This window comes from Lissotriton helveticus, chromosome 10, assembly GCF_964261635.1.
Source record: "Lissotriton helveticus chromosome 10, aLisHel1.1, whole genome shotgun sequence".
Classification (NCBI taxonomy): Eukaryota; Metazoa; Chordata; class Amphibia; order Caudata; family Salamandridae; genus Lissotriton; species Lissotriton helveticus.
Window position 1 is genome coordinate 115,694,610 of NC_136071.1, and position 18,939 is coordinate 115,713,548.

The following is an 18,939-nucleotide window of genomic DNA, read 5'->3' on the forward strand; positions in this document are numbered from 1 at the left end:
CTCCCAAGTGTGGGGATGCCAGGACCGACGGGAGCCACACAGTACTGGACCCCTTGCAGCAGCCAAGGCTTGTTGTGCCCAGACAGGATTCCAGTGCCGAGGAAGACCAACCTGCACGTCTAGGGACTTTCATGGACATGAAGAACCACATCAAGTGGCCCAGATGTCCTGTTTGCCCCTCTGCAGCATAAGCAAAGACCAACAGTGAGTCTTTGACTGATGCCTAAAAGCACCCAGAGCCGAAGTCCAAGGAAGGTGATGGTACCAACGGGGTCCCGAGACCCACAAACTCTAAGCTCATACTTGGGATTTCCCCAGATTGGACTTTCAGTAGCCCTCTGCAGCCACTTTCTGCAGGCCCCCCTTCAATCGTGAGAGACTCCAGCACTGGATCCGATGCCAAAAGACACCATTGGACCAGAGCCCCAAAGTCCAAAGAGAAATGTACTAAATGTGTCCCTGTATGCCCAAGGAACTCTAGGGTTGAGCCCATTGTGGGTTCCCCGGTCTGGTCCCTGCTTGCAGCCTCTTTGTGAGGTGAATGGGACTCCCAACTTCGTGACACACCTAGGCACCTGGACGCCCCAGAGCCTCCTGAGTTGACCTTGTCCCATACTCATCTTAAGTCTTGAAGAACAGTCCAGTAAGTTGCTGCTAAGGGCCAAGTGCAATACAGGTTTTCCTCCATAGGTTAACATAGCTGATTCAGAAATTGAACTGTTCGTTTTTGAAATCTCGAAAGGTACTTATCCGATTCATATGATCTTGGAATCTAAATTCATATAAAAGCATGTGTTATCTTTATAAATTGGTATTGGATTTCTTTGAGTGTGTCTCACTTATTGACTTTGTGTGTGCAATAAATGCTCAGCACTACCCTCTGATATGCCTAACAGTTCACTCACACTACAACAAATTAGACCATTTGGGATGCCATTTGTGCCTCTGTAATTCCTTTGAGGTTTGCCTAGACTCTTTACACAGTGCACCAACTCTGTGGAACGCTCCCCCCCTTGCATTTATGCATGGTATCTGACCATCATGGGTTTTGAAAATTGCTAAAAACCTGGCCATTCTGATCACTTCTCCTTTGCCGCTGTTTTCCACCTACTTTCTATGGTTTTGGCTAGCGGTGTGAGACCCCGGGTGATATGTGCGCTTAATAAAATCCTGTAACCTAACATATCATACCTCTTTTTGGTCCACTATATAAAGAGCCAGCTTCCTAATTCGCCTCCTTGTCCTTAAGAGAATTGACACTTTTCTAAACAATTGCTAAGATATTTTGCATTCTATGTCATAACCGGAAGCCTAGGTTATGCAGATTCAACGCTTCTTGACCACCAGTGAGGCTACTCCTATTACAGGTTTGCAAAAACATGTCTGAAAGGTAGAGTCCGAGGACCAATCCGCTGCGTTAACGATGTTCTCCAAGCGCCCCTCAGAGAAAAGGCTTTGAAAGTCATAGCTCCTCTACTGGAATGTTCTCCGAGCACATAAGTATATTTGCCTGCTTCTTGCAGGATCCACTTCTCCCACTGTGCAATGGTAGGCTACCAGACGAGTTTAAACTGTTTCTTTAGGGTATGAATAATTAAGTTGTACCTCTGTCATACCTTCGTACATCCTGTGGCATCTTACCACACATAGTTTAAGATGTTGAAGAAAAGCAAGGTATTGCTCCACTCTTGTATTTGATTAGCTTCTCCTAGAAATGGTAAAAGACACCCTGTCTAAGGTAAACATCCTTGCAGTGATATCTAGTGCTCTCCCATTCAAGACTCTATTACACAATATAAGGCATTACTAATTCACAAACTTGTTAGTTACATTCTGGGATAAAAATATACTGTCCTGCCATTTAGACTCTGGGAAAATATACAGTCTGATCCCCCCTTTCTAGGTCTGGATGCTAGATAGTGCTCCCCATCCTGGATTTCTGGAAAAGGCATATGGCCCGCTGAAATTAACAACTGACTGGTGTTGATGGTCCGGTAAGCTTGACCAACTGCTCCATGCTGAACTGTATTGCTTGACTGTGGAGTCTGGACAGGCTCTCCAGATGAGGTTAGCAGCTTTTCTTGATGGGCATGTGATTGTCTAGCATCCCCTGTAATCCTCCATTTCATGAGCGTTCGATTTCTCTACTCTACTAATTGGTGTAAGTTGCTGTGAGCATCCTTCAGCAGATTGGATAAGTGGGATTGGAGAATCCATGGAAAGTACCAGAAGCATTCAAAACCAAACTTAAGCTATTCAAAGTGGCCAGTCTTCAGAGCCAAAAGTCAGCAAAGGGTCAGGGGTCGGGTAAGTACCGAGACTGCACCACCAGTGGCACGGGGCGGCTGGGTGAAGAGGTCAAAATCAGAATTCGACCCAGTGCTTTCCAATGGTGGAGAGAGGTGGTGCCTGGAGCTACACTGCTTGCAGGTATGAAAAATCGGTTACAAGGGCCAAGCTTTCTTGGTTAGCACAAGCACAGGGGGGCCACAAAGCAGCACCAAACGTTCACCTTCAGTGACACCGGGGTGGCTCGGTGCATGGTGTAAATTAGACGTTGGGTGCCCGATGCTTTTTAATGAGGATCTTCTTGACGGTAGAGAGGATGCAGGCGTGGCACCGGAGGATGCAGGTTGAAGACCAATGTCAGCAGAGGGTCGTAGGGGCACCGCCTGTTCAGCTCACCAAGGCCCAGGGGCTGCTGGGGCAGGGGTTGATTTGGATGTTGAAGTCTTCTCCCCAGGAACGGTCAGGGAAAGCCTCTGGATTCACACTGCAGGCACCTTTGTGGAGGGCAGAAGTCAGCCAACGCTGGACATGAGGGCAGGATCACCTGGGAGACTTGACTGCACAGGTGAGCCATTAAGGCTGGGAGCGTCTGTGCATAGTGGTCTGGAGGCGTGGACTCTCCTGGATCTGAAGTCTTTGGAGTTGGTTGCTTCTGGACAGGTCCACTGTCCTCAGGAGTTTAGAGTCCTTATTGACGGCAACAGTTCCCCCAGTGGTTTTAGAGGTCGTTGTTAAGACAGGTTGCAGGGTCTTCGAAGCTGGAGACATGCCAGTAAGGCTGGGGCCAAGGCAGTCGTAGTCAGCTGTCTTCTGCTGCAGAGTGTTTTCTCTCTTCTGAGGTCATCGCAGAACTGATGTGCAGGTCTGGGGGAGCCACCTAAATACTACATTTAGGAGGTGTTTTCCTGGAGTAGCAGGTACGACCAATGGTCACCTCACCTGAGGTGACTTCACCCTTTATTATGCCACCCTCCTGTGTGAAGGGGCCATAGACCTAGCCCTGTTTGAAGCGATCTCCCATCTTCAAGATGGCGGGGACTGAAAGTTGTGCTTCACTTGGCCTCTTCCACCTTAGGGGTGGGGTTGGCAGAGGTGGGCACACCTACTATTCTTTTGTATTTTTTCCACTGGTTTTCCCACCCAAAGTGTGAGTGTAAACCAGGGGGCTGCCATCTGCTGCTAGCAGCAGAATTTGGGGCTTTCACTACAAAGTGGGCAAGCCTTTGAAGCTCCCCTCTTTGAGCACTGGCCCATCCTGTGGAGTCTAGTCTTTGGCGTAGCCTCTCTTTGCTGGGTCCAGAAAGAAGCAGTGCAGTACTTCCTCTGTCCTCTTTTCAGTCAAGTATAGATCTGAGGACTGTAGGTCTGGGGTACTACGTTCTATGTCCTCTTCTTCTTGTTTGTGGGAAAGGAATACTCACTAGCTTATAGATAGAGCAATAGTTCCCACAAGCATTCCTGCCCACTTTACATTACTTCCTGGAGGTTTGGCACCCAAATAATTCCCCCAAATCCCTCTATACCTGAATCAAAGATGGCGCAAGCCTACTTGTTCTGTGTGGATCTCTGAGCACACCCTAGGGGTGTACCCTGCATAATGAGCCACTCCTGCGTGGAAATCAATTTCTCAACTGGTTTATCCCCCTCTGGAGGAGGTGCCAGTCTACCTGCCTACACAAAGGAGAGGGCTGACAAAGATGTGATCCTCATTTGCTTCTCTGAGGCGGTAGCCAATTTGAAGCTGGGCCATCTGTGACCTTTGTGCTGTCGGTTGAACAATGCGAAAGGGTTATTTTGGCATGTGTAGTTGGCAGATTAGAAGTTGCCCACCTAGGATGCGTCGGAAGACCTAGAGCCATGTTTTCACTTTGATACATTAGTGGTGGCACAACAAGGGCTGCAGTCCACTGATAACAAATAACCTACTAGCCCCGAGTACCTGGAGTACCATATACTAAGTGGAGGAATATGCCCCTTTTGCATTGGTTACCCCTCACTTTTTGCCTTACACATGATGCACTTTTGACTTGGTGTGCCCTCGGTTCCTGCGAATCAGGCTCCTAGGGCTTGTGTTCTTTCTGAAAGCTGTACTTCTGTACCCACATGGGCACATCTATAGCCACTAGTAAGTGCCTTGTAAAAGGTACCGTGGGTACTAAGGGCACTGTGACCAGGGAACTCCTCTAAGGGCTGCAGGCCCTATTGTACCACTCTTAGAAGTCCTGAACCTTAATACCTTTAGCAGGGTGCACTAGCCCTCAGGTGAGGGTACAGTGGCACGAGCCCTGTACCCCTACCATGTCCAAGCCCATTATTAGACATTGTAAGTGTAGGAAAGCCATAAAGAGTATATGGTCTGGGAGTTTGTAATTACGAACTCCACAGTTCCATAATGGCTTTGCTAAAATCTGGTAAGTTTGGTAGCAAACGTCTCAGCACATTAAACCCACACTGATGCTAGTGTGGGATTAAATATAAAATCCACTCAGAGGGCATCTTTGAGATGCCCCTGAAGAACGACCAGTCCTGAAGTGGTTCCTGAATGGCTGACTGCCTTTTGCCACCACCAGATAGGTTTCTGGACCCCTGGGTAGAGAGCTTTCGCTCTCAGGGTCCAGATCAAAGCCTATCCTGGACAGAGGCGTCAGGCCTCCTCTGCCAGGATGGCTGGGTCCACGAAGGGGAGGCTTCAAAGGCCTGCCACCCTTGTGAGCTGTCCCTGCCTTTTGCAGCAAACTGGCTCACACCGGTCTGCCCCCCTACTTTGAGCAGGAGAATCAGCGGGAAAACCAAGCTTAGAGGAGAGGTGTGCCCACCTTTGCCAACCCCACCCCTCTGGTAGGGGAGGCGAGGTGAAGCACAGGTCTCAGTCCCCTCCATCTTGAAGATGAGGGGACGCATCAAATCATTGAGGCTCATGCCAACCTCTCAGTGGAGGGTGCCATACTAGTGGGTGTACCCACCCCAAGGAAGGGACCCATTGGTCCCAACTTGCACACCTCTTTCAACGCAATTAAGTATTTAGGGGCGACCCTGAACAGTGCCTCCTCAGATTCGAGGTACAAAGAAGGATTGAAGAGACCTGCTGATCCAGGAAGAAAAAGACATCTACTGCTTTGGCCCCAGCCCTACCAGCCTGTCCGCCTCTCACCTGCCTACAGCAAAGAAACCGGCGGGTCCAGCAGCCTCCCAGAGTCCGAGTAGCTGCCCTGCAACCATCTTACAGACTCTGTCTCCCGTGAGTACCGGACTTGCTCAAGCAAAGACTCACCCTCAGAATCTGGATCCAGGTGGCTCAGCGATTCTGCACCACTCTGCACTTGTCGCCACGCCCAGAGTTCGAGTGGCCCAACACCACGAGGAGGTCTCCCCAACGATCATGACCTAACCACGGAGTCCCCGACGTCTTCTTGGCACCTTGCACCTGGCCGCCCCTGTGCCGCTGATGGTGCAGCTCCTGTGCGAATTGATGTCCCCTTCAGTGCTGACCTTAACATCAGGAGCTTTGCTCCTGCACCAAGTGGCCTGCTCATAAGCAGTCCCTAATTGCAGGACACCTTAGCACCATTTGCTAACATTGTGCCCCTGCACTCTTCCCCCGGCCGCCCTGGTGCCACTGGTGGTGCAACTTGAGGCCCTATCTGGACCTTGGGGAACCCTGGTCCTAACCCACAAAACTCCCACCCTTATAATGTTTACATACCTATGAAACCGATAGGAACTCATGTTATGAGTTTTATTGAAAGTACATTTTACCTATCTGTACCAAGAAATAAAATACAAGTATACCTTTTTATACTTATCCAACTGGCCTTGATCCTGAGTGTGTGTAACACACAGTATGGATAAGCCTAACTGCTCACCCCCACTACCACAAAGAGTACTTGCCTAATATAGCTTCTGCTATACCTCTGGGAACTCCCTGGACTCTGTGCACACTATATTGTACTTTAGTATAATATATACAGAGCCAGCTACCTAGACACTAGGGTCTTTTAGTAATTTAACTGTGCCAGTCGGGGATTAGTCATTCACACATACACTTTTATAGGGTCAAAGCACATGCACGGGGCCCTGGACAGCAAGGCCCTGTGCACTACAAATTTGGAAAAAACAGCAAGAGCAGCCCAAGTTTTGGTAGATGGGGATGAGCATACAAAGAGGCACTTACCTCCAAACACCTATTGCAACAGTTTTGACTACATTCATTAATTGAAACGCGAAATGTACTCTTTATTCTATGTCCCCTACTACCTTTCACAAATCTGTACTGGAAACACACATGGATAAAGGAAGGAGAGATAGAGAAAACACATTTCCTGCAACCCAGTAACCCTTTTCCCTCTGGATGCCTACCAGTATTTTCAGATGATCACCCCTGTCTCAAAGAATTATTTCTGTATCTTCTCCACTTCCAGGCTACATTGCACACTGCACAATGCCCAACCTGAAATGCTACCCCTGTCTGGGCACTTGTCCCTTAATAACTCTTGATATTGTTGTATGGCCATTCTTCTCTCTTTTGTACACATTGCTGCATTCTGACATTGGTGCATTCTGAGTGCAAATTCAGCCTCTCTCTTTTGGCTACTAACGTAGTAAACTCATTAAAAAAATAAAATAAGAAAGAGAGTGTTGTGTTTTTGTGTCTTCACCACTTTGCCATGTGGTAAATCCCCATGTTCCACCAATGGGATCCTACTTTGACTTAGTACGTGATTTGATGGCTATCATCTACCTCGATTGTTCACTGTGTTTCAATCAATGCCCTTGCAACCTCAGGTGCCCCCCCTTTCATGTTGTAGACTTCAGAGTTCTTCCTCTGCATCTCATATCACCACTGCACTGCATGGGGTAGTGTTTTGGCCATGACTCCTTGCATAAGTAATTTTTTTGACTGACACTTTCATTCTCTGCCTTACGTTGACCGTGGGGATGTCGCCACATCTCTCAGGGGCAATATACCTCTGAAAGTTGTGTTGGACTTCCATTTTGGATCACTTGTAGTCATGTAGGGTCTAGATATCCGGCGGGGCGCTGCTTCTGCTTGAATAGCCAGGTCATGTAGTCTCCTGAAGGTTAGTAGGTCCTGGGACTGACGTAGGAGGATGGGGAAGGGAGTTCCAGGTCTTGGCGGAGAGGTGGGAGAACGATTTGCCGCCGGTGGTTGCTCTACGTATGCGGGGGACGGTGGCGAGGGCGAGGTGAGCGGAGCTGGCGGTTCGGGGTGTAGAAGGTGAGTCATGTGTTGAGGTATGCTGGTCTGGTGTTGTGGAGTGCCTTGTTTGCTTAGGTGAGGAGCTTGAAGGCGATCATCTTGTTGACGGGAAGCCAGTGCAGGTCTCTCAGTTGGGGTGTGATGTGGCTGTGGCGAGGGATGTCGAGGATCAGGCGTGCAGAGGCGTTCTGTATGCGTTGTAGTCGTTTCAGGAGTTTGGCCGAGGTTCCCGCGTAAAGTGCCTTTCTCTAGTCCAGCCTGCTGCTGATGAGGGCCTGGGTGACCGTTTTTCTTGTTTCGGTGAGGATCCACCTGTAGATCTTGCAGAGCATATGTACGGCGTTTAAGCAGGAGGACGAGACGGCGTTTACTTGCTTGGCCATGGAGAGTGTTGATTCAAGGGGTAAACCCCAGGTTGCGTGCGTGGTCAGTGGGTGTCGGTGCTGCTCCCAGTGCGGTTGGCCACCAGGAGTCGCCCCAGGCTGTGGGGGTGGATCCGAGGATGAGGACCTTCGTCTTGTCAGAGTTCAGCTTCTGATGGCTGTTCTGCATCCACTCGGCGACGGCTTTCATTCCTTCGTGGAATACCCTTGTTCTGTGTCGTGGACCGAGGTGAGGCCTGACCTGGCAAACATGGATCCTACTTTCCCCCTGCAGGAGCGTCTCTTACTCTAGGGGCCTATACAGACTGGTTGCTGCTGCTTGAGAGGGGCCCCCCTCAACGCTGTTCCTCCTTTGTCCCAACTGAACGCTCGCCGCACATCGCCCCAACACTATGGCTAAGGACAGACCCACCTGCTCTGCGCCTACCCAGACGAGAATGGATCAGCACACGACTGGCTCCTCCCCTGGCCCTACTGGACCCCTGTATGGCGGTGGGTTCGCCTTCTCCACCACTCATCTTACTGTGATATTGCAAGCTATCCATCCTTCACAGGCAGCTGATGGCCTCTCGTGAAATTACAACCTCTTCCAGATTACGGCTCGTCCAGACCTACTGCATTTACTTTGTGTACGTTTCTCTGACTCGCCTTTGCCGGGCAGGCTTACGTCCTGCCTTCTGCATGTCCTCTATGCAGAGTTGACCAAGCAATCTTTTATCATATGTTATGTACCTGCGTAGAGGTGCTTCAGCACTGGACCAAGGTTACCCAAGAATTTTCTGAAGCATTGGGATGAGGTGGTTCCCCTTTCCCCTCTGTTGGTTCTCCTTGGGGTGTTTGAGGGCTCTGGAGGTACGAGGGATGTGAGGGCGTTCCTGGGTACAGCCCTCTTAGTGGCGAAGCAAGACATTGCCATTCTCTGGATGTCCCCTAGACCTCCAACCCTATTGAGGTGGAGACTGGGTGTGGATTGGTGTGCACAGCAGGAGAGTGTGGTCTTCGAGCCCGCAGCTGTCCCCAGAAGCATGGACGGGTGTGTGGGAAATAGTTGGGTCAGCTTGCTTAACCAATCACGGATTTGTACTTATTGCTATTCTTTTATGGTTATTGTACTATACTTTTCGGCTGTTTCTACCCTGTATAGACTGTATACCTCATATTGTAATGTGTCATGTGTGTGCCATACGGTCATCTCCACCAACTCTTAAAACTTAATGAAGTTTGTTAATCAAAATAAATGAAAAAAATCAACATTTATGGTGTCTCGCTTATTTAGAGCAGGCAATGGTACAAATAAGCGTACTACCTCTTCCTAAGAGAATATTAATCCTGCTGTATATTAAAATTCAGGTTTCTCAATTTGTTGTCTTTGCATGGAGAAAGATCTCCCTTCCGTTCCTCCCTCAAATGACGACTGGAGGAAGCTGGGACTATATGTACTATACCAAAGTAAGGTATAGTGTGCACAGAGTCCAGTGGATCCCCAGAGGTACAGCAGAGGCTTGATTATATATTCACTAGCGCTCTCTTTGTGGTTGTGTGGTTGAGCAGTTAGGTTTATTAGGAGGTGTGTTGAGCATTTATTGTATTCACTCAGGCAAGAACTGATGAATCAATCAATCATTCATATAAATTTGTAAAGCGCGCTAGTCACCCGCTGGGGTCTCAAGGCGCTAGGAAGGGGGGGGTGGGTCGCTACTGCTCGAACAGCCAGGTCTTGAGTTGTTTCCTGAAGGAGAGGTGGTCCTGGATCAGCCGTAGGTGGGTGGGGAGGGAGTTCCATGTCTTGGCTGCCAGGTAGGAGAAGGATCTTCTTCCGGCGGTGGCTTTGCGAATTCGTGGGACGGAGGCTAGGGCGAGGCTGGCGTATCGGAGCTGGCGGGTGGGTGTGTAGAATGTGAGGCGGCTGTTGAGGTATTTGGGGCCCATGTCGTGGAGAGCCTTGTGTGCGTGGGTGAGGAGTCTGAACGTGATTCTCTTGCTGACGGGGAGCCAGTGCAGGTCTTTCAGATGGGTAGAGAATGTTGCTGTGACTGGGGATGTCCGGGACGAGTCGTGCCGAAGCGTTCTGTATGTGCTGGAGTCTTTTCTGGAGTTTGGCTGTGGTTCCACCGTAGAGGGTGTTTCTGTAGTCCAGTCGGCTGGTGAAGAGGGCCTGGGTGACCGTCTTCCTGGTTTCGGTGGGGATCCACCGGAAGCTCTTTCGGAGCATGCGCACGGTGTTGAAACAGGATGACGATACGGCGTTGGCTTGCTTGGTCATCGTGAGGGAGGAGTCCATGATGAATCCCAGGTTGTGTGCCTGGTCCGTTGGCTTGGGGGCGGTGCCCAGGGCCGGTGGCCACCAGGAGTCGTCCCAGGATGAGGACTTCAGTCTTGTCTGAGTTCAGTTTCAGACGACTGAGCTTCATCCATTCCGCGACGTCTTTCATTCCTTCCTGGAGGCTGGTTCTGGCGGGGTCGTTGGTGAGGGAGAGGATCAGCTGGGTGTCGTCGGCGTAAGAGATGATGTTGAGGTTATGTTGTCGTGCGATGGCTGCGAGGGCGCTCATGTAGACGTTGAAGAGGGTGGGGCTGAGCGAGGATCCCTGCGGGACGCCGCAGATGAATTCGGTGGCCGCGGATCGGAACGGGGGAAGGCGGACTCTCTGGGTTCTTCCGGCGAGTAACGAGATGATCCACTCCAAGGCCATTCCTTGGATGCCGGTGTTGCTGAGGCGCTGTATCAGGGTGCGGTGGCATACGGTGTTGAAGGCTGCTGAGAGGTCCAGGAGGATGAGGGCAGCTGTTTCCCCGTTGTCGAGCAGGGACCTGATGTCGTCGGTAGCTGCGATGAGTGCGGTCTCGGTGCTGTGGTTTGCTCGGAAGCCGGACTGCCAGGGGTCGAGGTATCCGTTTGTCTCGAGGAAGGCGGAGAGTTGTCTGTTGACGGTCTTCTCGATGACTTTGGCAGGAAAGGGGAGGAGCGAGATGGGGCGGAAGTTCTTGAGGTCCGTGGGGTCCGCGGTGGGTTTCTTCAGGAGGGCGCCGAGATCGGCATGTTTCCAGCTCTCCGGGAAGGTGGCGGATGTGAAGGAGCTGTTAATGATGACTCACACACGGAATGAATCCAGACCAATTAGGTAAGTATAAAAAAAGTATACTTATATTTTATTTCTAGAACCAAGCAGAACATGGCATAGGTAGGTGAAATATACTTTCAAATGCAAGGCTGTTCACAGAATTTTTTTTTTTTGCAGAGTTTTATATAGCGCGAACTAGACCCGAACCGAATCGGGTATCAGAGCGCTTTACATATTTTCCAGTTACGTTACATGAGGACACACTTTCATTTTAGGCACGGGGAGATTAAGTGATTTGCCCAGAATCACAGGAGGTTTTTTGGCGTCGTTACCGAGACTCGAACCCAGATCCCCAGGTCCGAGGTCGAGCGCCCTAGCAGTTAGTTTCACGGTTGTAGTTGCTTTAAAAACAGTTCAGAATACTTTGAAAATACTCTGGATTACTTTATAGTTACATCGACTACTTGGGGTGATGTGTCTAGATATCACACAGTCGGTCCGACAATGCAAAGGTACGTAAGACAATTTTGGGTTCAAAGCAAAATTACTTTAGTTTCAATACAAAAGGCAGTTCAACACAAAACATTTTGGACAAAAATCACAAAATGTTTTCCTATGGAAGAAAATGTTATTGGTTTGCAGGTAAAAAAGCTACCTACAAGAATAGCTGCTTGGGGTTAGAGCCAAGGTATGGTTCCCCAAGGCTCCTGGATGTACCCAAATTGCACCACCAGCGGCACTAGGGCAGCTGGGTGCAGAGGGCAGGGTCCCAATGTTAGCCAATAGGGTAGTTGGTTAGGGGCTGCTTAGGAGCAGGCCACTCGGTTGTGGGAGCAAAGCTCCTGGGGTTAGGATCAGAACTGCAGGGACCAACAAGAGCTACACCATCAATGGGACGGAGGCAGCCGGATGCAGGGTTCCAAGAAGTCGTCGGGAGCCCTGTGGTCTCCAATGGAGATCTCTGGTTTGGAAGAAATTCTGCAGGCTCTGTCAAGGAGGTTTCATGAGGGCGACCACCGGTAAGAGAGGTATGTTATGTTATGTTATGTTATGTTAAAATTACTTTTAGAGCGCACTTACACCAGCCGGTTTCATGGCGCGAGGTAAGTTGGGTTGTTGAGAGATGCCTGGACACCGTCTGTTGGGCCATCCAAGATCGTGGGGTGTCGGATGGTGGGATGTCTTTGGGCGTCAGGTTTCCTTACCAGCTCCGGTCGCAGTCGGGAGGACCCTTCAGGTCGAGGCTGCAGGCGTTGGGTAGAAGGTTGAATTAAATCGGGGACCACCGGATCAGGATTGCTGGGGAGACCTCCTCGTGGTGTTGGGCCACTTGAACTCGGGCCGTGGATTCGGCTGGATCCGAGGTCCGTGTTGGAGTCTTTGGTTGGAGCAAAACGCGCTGCTCATGGGAGACAGTCTTTTGATGAAGGCAGGACAGGTCGTCCTGGGTTCTGGATGTCAGCTGGACACGCCGGGTTATCGCTGGGAGCAGGTTGAAGTCCGGGCTGGCCGGTAGGTCTGGAGCCCAAGCTGTTGTTGTCCTCTTCTTCCTCTTTCAGCATGTCTCTTCGGTCCTTCTTCTTTCTTCTTCAGTCTGAGAAGGCAATGTTCAGGGTCGCCTCTAAATACTAAATTCAGGGGCGTAAGAGGGGTGGGGTTGGCAAAGGTGAGCACACCTCTCTACCTGTCTTGTTTTTCCTGCCGATTCTGCTGGCCAAAGTGGGGGTCAGAACCAGTGGGAGCCAGTTGCTGGGGGTAGCAAAAGGCAGGGTCAACTAACAAAGGCAATAGGCCTTTAAAGCTTAACCTTCGTAGACCCAGCCCATCCTGGGGAAGAAGGCATGACACCTCTGCCCAGGATGGGCTGTGTTTCTGGATCCAGATAGCCGAGGCCCTTTAAACAGGGGTCCAGAAACCTGTTTGGTGTTGGCAAATGGCGGGTAGCCATTCAGGAACTAAACCAGGGCTGTTCGTTTTTCAGGGGGCATCTCGAAGATGTCCTCCGAGTGCATTTTACATTAAAACCTACACTAGCATCACTGTGGTTTTAATGTGCTGAGACGTTTGCTACCCAACTTCCTAGGTTTCAAGAAGGCCACTATGGAGTTGTGGAGTTCGTACTGACAAACTCCAAGACCATATACTCATTATGGCTTTACTACACTTACCATGTCTAAGAATGGACTTAGAAACTGTAGGGGTACAGTGCTCGTACACTGTACCCTCACCTGTGGTCTAGTGCGCCCTGCTAGAGGGGTGACTTACCTAGACCATAGGCAGTGGGTTGCAGCCATGGCACACAAATGTCGACTCTTCACTTTTCTCTGCACCAAAACACACAGCCTGTGGGTCTTAAGGTGCAAGGTCTCTAAGGGTGGCACAATGGGTGCTGCAGCCCTTACAGGCCTTCCTTGGTCACAGGTCCCTTGGTACCCAAGGTACCTTTTACAAGGGGCTTATCTGTGGCCAGGAATGTGTCAATTGTGGGTACAAAGATACAGTTTTGGAATGAACAGAGGTGCTAGGGCCTGGTTAGCAGGACCCCAGCACACACTCAGTCAAGTTGGCATCAGGCAGAAAGTTAGAGAGTAAGTATGCATAAAGGGACACTTTCCTACAACAACTTAAACATTTTCCGCCTTTGGGATCGCACCTTGGCGCAGTCGTCCTCACAGATCAACTCATTTCTGGTCAAGTGACTGTCAACATTTAGTCTACTTGTGTGTATTAATCTTCAGGTTCTAGTCCCAGTGAAGGTCTTGCAAGAGGGTACTTCCATGCTACTCTACTAAATGCTGTGGCAATCAGCATTGCCCCTTTACCCGGTGGGCAGCAAGAAGTAGACCAAAGGTGTTGTACTATATTCAGAATATTTTGCAATTTTCTCTACCTAATGGATGGGATGCAGTATCGTTATAAAGACACACAATGTATGTTCCATCTTCTCTAACTTGTTTTCTCGGGTCTTTAGCCGTTACCTTTTACCTGCACCTTCCTGGTTGCAACAGATACTGTCTCCCCTGTACAACCATGAACACTGCTGTAATTCAGCTAGCTTGTCGTTGAGAAATCGGTGAATGTTGCCTGTGATTTGAGGAAGGCGTAGTTCTGTACCCCCAATATGATTTTAGAATGCCCTCATGCCTTTGCTAATAGTTGGTCTATCCCTGTACTTTGGCTGTTTTTGAGAGGATTTAATTGTGTACCCACACGGTGCACTAGAGCTATAAATCTCCCAAGCACATATAAAAGACACCTGCTAGCCTTAGCTTACAGTGCAACAATGGTGAAGTTTAGCTTGTCTGTGCTGTATCTGTGAAATAGCTCTTTTTGGCTCTGGGCTGATGAAATAACAACCTTCTTCCACTGGTGTGATGCTTGCGAAACACAGTATCTTTGCTGGGCTAAGCATGTACATTTGTCAGGTTAAGATATGCAATAAATTATTTTGAGTTTTCTAGGCACAAACTAAGCCCATGGTTTTTTGAGCGCTGAACAGATATACGAGAAGTGATTATGGCTAAAATCATACTGAGTGCAAACATATTTTGTCCAGAAATTAGTGGGTATACACAATCCTATTTGCATTTTTTAGACCAAAAAATCAACAGGCAAAATATGAAGTCATTAGAGCAGGGATAGCATATATGTGACAGTAAAATATTTACATTTTAGATCTGTCTGCAACACAAAGGTTGGTATAAAGCAAATGGAAAAAGTATTTTAAGTATAGCATATAGGAGATTGTAGTCAGGATTTATAGAATAATATACATATGTTATAAAAATGATAATGTAATCAATAGAGCGGTTAGTGGCATTGGGAGGAAAACCTTTTTTTTCCTGTAATAATCTTAGAGGGTAGAATTGCAGTAGTGATGCAAAAACTTAGATTAAATTTGAACATCGAGTGGAGGAGTGGTTACAAAAAAGTTGGAATCCAGAATTATGCAGAAACACTGATGACAAAAAGAGTATTTTACTTAAAAAATTGTTATCGTTTTTCTGTAGACTCGATACTTTGAGACCCCCCAGGGTATCCCAGACAACACAGTCCCTTCTCCAGAAATGGTTGGTATGATTACAACAATCATTGTAAAGGTCAATCCTGAAAGAGAGGACAGCGAAACGAGAACGGTAAGCATTTCTGAAAAAGTGGTCTGATAGTACAAATAATAGTGCAAAACTAATAAGTGGATATGAAATATCAAAATGGAGTATGAACAGTATGTTGACTAATGTTGCAAAATAGAAACTAGTGCATGCAATTAAGACAAGACAAATGCTGCAGAATTTGTCCTGATACTCTTTCGACAAGGCTAGTAGGACCAACACGATGAGCACTGCTCCTGACTCCTTTGCCAAGGAATTTGAATTCTCATTAGCTCCTGAGACCTCAAAAGTTGATCAAGCTGTAGCTCACACCACAGCCCATTAAACTCTGCTCTTGACAGAGTTGCTCCTCCCAAAACTTGTGCGAAAACCAGGCGTAGTACCATGCGCTCTGGTACAGCTTTGATTTGTGTAAAGAGAAATCCTCCTGTAAACAAATTTGAAAGATGCTGACAGACCACAAATAATCTTATTGATCAGGAAACTTCTAGAACTGCTCTAATGAGGTGCCACAGAAATATTAAAACTGCTCAAAAAATTCATATTAAAAATCAAATTGGCAAAAGCTGGTAACTCTTCTAAAGTGCTTTCTAAAGTGCTGAATGATTTTATCAATCCCAGTACATGCTCCTGAAGAATTTAGGCTAACCAAGAGTTGTGCGAAACATTAACTGATTTTTTTGTTGTTGTTGATGAAATTAATCTCATTTATCAGATCTTTCTCAGTGCGCCAAACCAGATTTTTACACAGCCTAATCTCAAATCTCCGCCCCTTAACAGCGCTTGCAGCCTTGGAAAGTGAAACTTCAGAACTAATTAAAAGATCTCTGAAAACTGCAAAATCTGGCTATCTTTGGGATTTATGTCCTCCCAGAATTTCAGCACCACTTTCTAATCAGTTAACCCTGGCTATATGCTCCTTGATCAATTTATCAATAAACACGGGAAAGATTTTTGGGTTTGTAACGATGCGCAGGTTAGGCCTATACAAAAGAAGGCTAACCTCTCAACTACAAATCTTGCAAACTATCGGCCCATGTACTTTAACGATCTCATTTTACCATCTGTTCATCTTCCTTTAATAGACGAATTGCAGGAAGGTCACATTAACAAACAACTTTCGGATTACTTGGAGAACAACATGATCTTGGACCTATCACAATCAGGGTTTCGATCCTTTTACAGCACGGGGACCGCCATTGTGGCAGTCACAGATACGTTTAGCTCTTGATACTGATACACCGGTTATGTTTGTGCTGTTGGACTTATCTGCAGCGGTTGATACAGTCCCATCCCAGGCTACAACAAAAGCTGTATAAAATTGGAATCTGTGGGACAGCCCAACAATGGTTCCTTAATTTTCTTTTTTTTTCTCATTTTTAATTCACAGATCCCAAACCATCTCTGGGGTTCTTTCAAATCCCGCACTAGGACGATTGCCAAAGGTGTTCCCCCGGGGCTCATGTCTAAGCCCCATGCTTTTTATCATCTATATCTAACACTCTGATAAGCCTATGGCTGCTCCACCACACTACCCTAGATAGAGCATCTTGGGTGTGCTTTAACAAGCCCCTGTCCACTCATAAGGGATATTTGGATACTTTACTCAGCATATCTCATTTTGGTATAATATGTAAAGAGACAGCTTCCTACATGTGTCTAAGGGAAAAAGGGGATTATACAATAAGTGGAATTGCACACGTCAGTCCAGCCACGCACAGTAAGGTCTTTTTCTTCATTGTTTGGGGATGAGGTAGGCTACTGCAGGGCTCAGATTGCGTGTCCTCTTGCTTCCTCTGATACAAAGTCTTCCTCGTCTTGGTTGTAGCAACAGTTTTGGGTAACACGCAGTGACTCCGGCCTCAGTGCTTCGAGTACCCCCCCCTGGCATAAGGAACAGATTCAGCAAACCACTCTGTCTGGTCACACTGACTAAGGCTTGCTCTTCTGCGGCCCCTCTCCCTGTATGCCGGGTCATGGCAACTTCCTGAACACGGCGATGGCCAGATCGATACAACACAGTTTCATTGCACACTGCAGCCCTCATGGCATACATGGTTGCCAACTTCCACAACGCTGTACACTGCCCGATTGATGTGGCGCTGGCCTTCGTGCATGGTGGCCTCTACTGGCATACAAGGTCGCCAAACTTCACAATGAGGCACACTGCCAACCACCCAATTAGTGCGACATAGCTCCTCACACCTTGCTCAGGAGCTCCACCCATTTGGGCTCCTCTCTGCATCTTGCTCGCTCCAACATTCTCTCCCTCACGGGCAACCCGGTCTTGGTGAGCAGGCAGGTACTGTTTCTCCAGGCTCCAAGGCAGGTAATCTTGGTTTCCCCTGGGCGATGTCTCCTCCCAAGTGCACGGAGACATGGCTAGGCTCCTAGTCCTGGTCACAGGCAAAATCTTGCAGAGCTTCCCCTCCTCATGCAGCCTGGCTGGCTGCTCGGCAGATACCAAGTTATGGGGTCGCCTGTTTTCCAGGCGTAAAATGTGATTTAGGGTTTGGACCTTTGAAGTTTTATGTTGGTGTTCTGCTTCTTTGAAATGGACCTCTCTCCCATTTCTTCTTCCACCTGAAGGAAGTCAGTCACAGCAGACAGTACCTCAAAAGCCCACAACAAGATTCATGGGAGGGCCCAGAGTTCCCGTCCAGATGTCGGCCACAGTGATATGTGCATCAGAGGTTAATCCTGGCCCCCCAGCCTTACCCTTTAGGATTCTCTTATCAGCCCCTGCTCTCTCTTCCTGAGATGTGTTCAGGCCCTGTCCTTGTGATCTGTCATTGAATCAAAGAACCCTTTGAAATGCACAGTGCTTGTCCCACCCAGCTTACATGAATGCAACAATATACAGTTATGCCTGGGGGCGATTCCCCCCACCATGTTTCCTCCATGCAGGCCTGAGTTTTCCAAAATGGGAACCCAAAGTCCTCCTTGTAATGTACCAGTACAGGCACTTCTGCACTCGTATGCAATCATAGCACACTCCACCGTCTTGTATTGTCCCCATGTACAGTGCTACCACCAGCATTTCCACATGCAGTTCACACACTGTCTGCACACACTGATAATTACTACAGTCTCTCTGTACTGCACCAGAGTGTGTCACGTTTTACACATGCTGCTAGCGCACACACATTTACCATATGCACAATGTTCCACACTGCACCCTCGGTGTAGTGTATGTCTTGGACTTCTCCCATGCACTCCCCATATGTTATCACTACGCACACACCTGTACATCCACCTGATGTAAGCCTAGTGTGAGTTAAACACACAGCAGCGGAAAAGGTGAGTGTGCCTGTAGGCCTCACTCCTACACAGGGTAAAAAGGAAATTAACACTTTCCCATGCAAGGTTTGTTTCTCTTGAGAGCAAAGGCCCTCACCCTGGGGGGTTGGAACTGTATCTCAGGTGGCACGCTGGCTGAGACCAGTCAGCCAGTGCACCAGAGGCTGTTAGGTTTTCAGGGGGCACCTCTAAGGTGCCCTCTGTGTGCATATATTCATAAATCGACCACTGGAATCAGGGTGGGTTTGTGAATACAAGATGTTTGATACCAAACATCCCTATTTTCAGTAAATCCATCATGTAGCTGGGGAACTAGTTTTCACCAGTGTCCAGCACATGTTTTAAGATGGTTTCCCTGTTTTGTGGTACTAGCAGTAATTGAACTGACCAGCACAGGGGCATATCTGGTCATGCAGATATTTCCTCACATGTAATATAAGGCCTTAGCGCTGTAAGGCTGTAAGGGTATGCCTAGACGTGGGTCCCTTTCTTACTTTGACACTGGAATCAAGCTAGCCTGGCTGATGAGGGGTACTCATTTAATCGAACATTTTAATGAGATGAACATTTAATAC

General features: G+C 48.3%; 1 protein-coding gene across 1 annotated transcript in view; it reads left to right on the forward strand.

The window, feature by feature from the left end:
- Positions 1-18,939, forward strand: part of TRRAP (transformation/transcription domain associated protein) — an 885,394-nt gene that overhangs the window by 49,484 nt on the left and 816,971 nt on the right. Inside the window, exon 8 of the mRNA XM_078664902.1 lies at positions 14,963-15,088. Coding sequence (XP_078521028.1) covers positions 14,963-15,088 — 126 coding nt within the window. The remainder of the gene's footprint in view (positions 1-14,962; positions 15,089-18,939) is intronic.